Source organism: Penaeus monodon, chromosome 31 (genome assembly GCF_015228065.2).
Source record: "Penaeus monodon isolate SGIC_2016 chromosome 31, NSTDA_Pmon_1, whole genome shotgun sequence".
Lineage (NCBI taxonomy): Eukaryota > Metazoa > Arthropoda > Malacostraca > Decapoda > Penaeidae > Penaeus > Penaeus monodon.
Window position 1 is genome coordinate 18,364,690 of NC_051416.1, and position 1,649 is coordinate 18,366,338.

Sequence of the window (1,649 nt, forward strand, 5' to 3'; positions counted from 1 at the left end):
AAAAGAGCAAGAAACAAAGCTCACATCCCTTTCCTTCATTCGCTATTCTAAACTTTTTCTTTTCTCTTTTTTTAACTTTTGTTCACAGTGTTTTTTATCCCACTGGTCAAGATAAAAGTTTCCCTTCACCCTGACTGTCAAGACTGCGCATGCCTCATGTTCAAGCCCAATAGCCTTTCTTTTTGCACTTTTCAAATATCTCTAGTATATCTGTAGTATCCAACTAATGGAAGGCCGGGGAAGTGGACGAAAATGGAGCAAGACAGCAAGGCATCATATCCGTAAATAAAGTTGTCATAATTTATCAATTATGTAATCGTACTTATCGTAATATCAGATGTTTAATGCCTTTCTTTGGTGAACATAAATTATGTAGTACTTTGAAGACATACAAATGGTTTATATGACACTATCACCGTCGTCTTATATAATGCAGGGACCTTTAAACTTTTGATCGCAAATTAGTAGATAGTAGATGCCTACGTACCATAAAAAATATACGAATTATGCATACAAAATAGGATAACTATGGGCCTTTTTTGTTGCTTTCTGAAACCCCCAACAATAACACTTATTCCTTATGTGGAGAACATCTATAAATTCTTTAAATATCCTGTAATTGGGAATGAACAGTATAAGTTCTACATTAGTATGTACAGATTAATAAGGTCATATGTGAAATCAAATGGAGTCATGACTAAAAATATATGAAGAACACTGACAGCACATGTAGGAACATACTGAGATCAGAAGGTACTTTAAATCTTTTATTCAGTGTACATGAATATTAGAATACTTTACAGATATGCAAACTGTACATATATACCTCTCACTCCTACATTAATTTTCCGTATTTGTCTATACAGTCATCTCCTTCCGCTTTTCCCTCCACTTCCTCTTCAGCTGCCTCGCCTTGTCCATTTCGTGCTCCCAGCTACTCTACGCCGGGTCTCTTATCCTTCTCGTCGGGTTCGAGGCGACCGGCCTGCTCCAGAATCTGGTGAAGAAAAAAGAAGATGAAGTAAATTTCCTTGAGCACATCTAATAATGCGTCTCAGTGTTCCAATGACGAGAGCAGGAGATCCTAGGAGAAGCTCACCGGACGGGGTATGCTGGCGGTATCGGGGGGAAGGGGCGCCGGGAAGGGATCCTTGTGCTGGATCCCAAACGGCCTCACATGGTACAGCATATATTCCAGCTCGTACATCCTGGCGGTGTTGACATAGTGGAAGGATATGGCGGTGTCAGAACAGCAGTCGAGTCCCTGGCCGAAACAGATGGATCAGTTAATGAATACTAATTTATTGGGTTTCTGTTTTAAGGTAATTAGTCGACGGCATGCTTCGTGGTTAAACGTCTTATGGCAAAAGAATCCAAAAAAAATTCTTCTAAATATATCAAATAGCGACTTATTACTCCTTCTCTAAGTCGACTGATTCCCCAAAATTAGATATACAATGTATTAAAGGCTCATAACTGGAGCGAACATGTCCTTAACTTCCCTGTAATCTCAAATCATTTACAGACATTGCTATGCAAGTATAAAGTCAACTTTGGTTTCACTGTTAGTGCTGAAGAGGATTGAAAACTATTGCATAGCTCCTTTGAAATGTTATTTTATGATTTCATGAAAAAAGCGTTACAATGCA

At 38.6% G+C, this 1,649-nt stretch overlaps 1 protein-coding gene across 4 annotated transcripts in view; it reads right to left on the reverse strand.

Annotated features, from left to right (window-relative positions):
- Positions 1-753: 753 nt before the first annotated feature.
- LOC119593057 (glycoprotein-N-acetylgalactosamine 3-beta-galactosyltransferase 1-like) overlaps positions 754-1,649 on the reverse strand; it is a 33,479-nt gene continuing 32,583 nt past the window's right edge. For all 4 annotated transcript variants that reach the window (XM_037941962.1, XM_037941963.1, XM_037941961.1 and 1 more), the window contains exons 9-10: positions 1,100-1,264; positions 754-997 (exon numbers count right to left, since the gene is read on the reverse strand). In XM_037941962.1, coding sequence (XP_037797890.1) covers positions 935-997; positions 1,100-1,264 — 228 coding nt within the window. In that variant the 3' untranslated portion in view covers positions 754-934. The remainder of the gene's footprint in view (positions 998-1,099; positions 1,265-1,649) is intronic.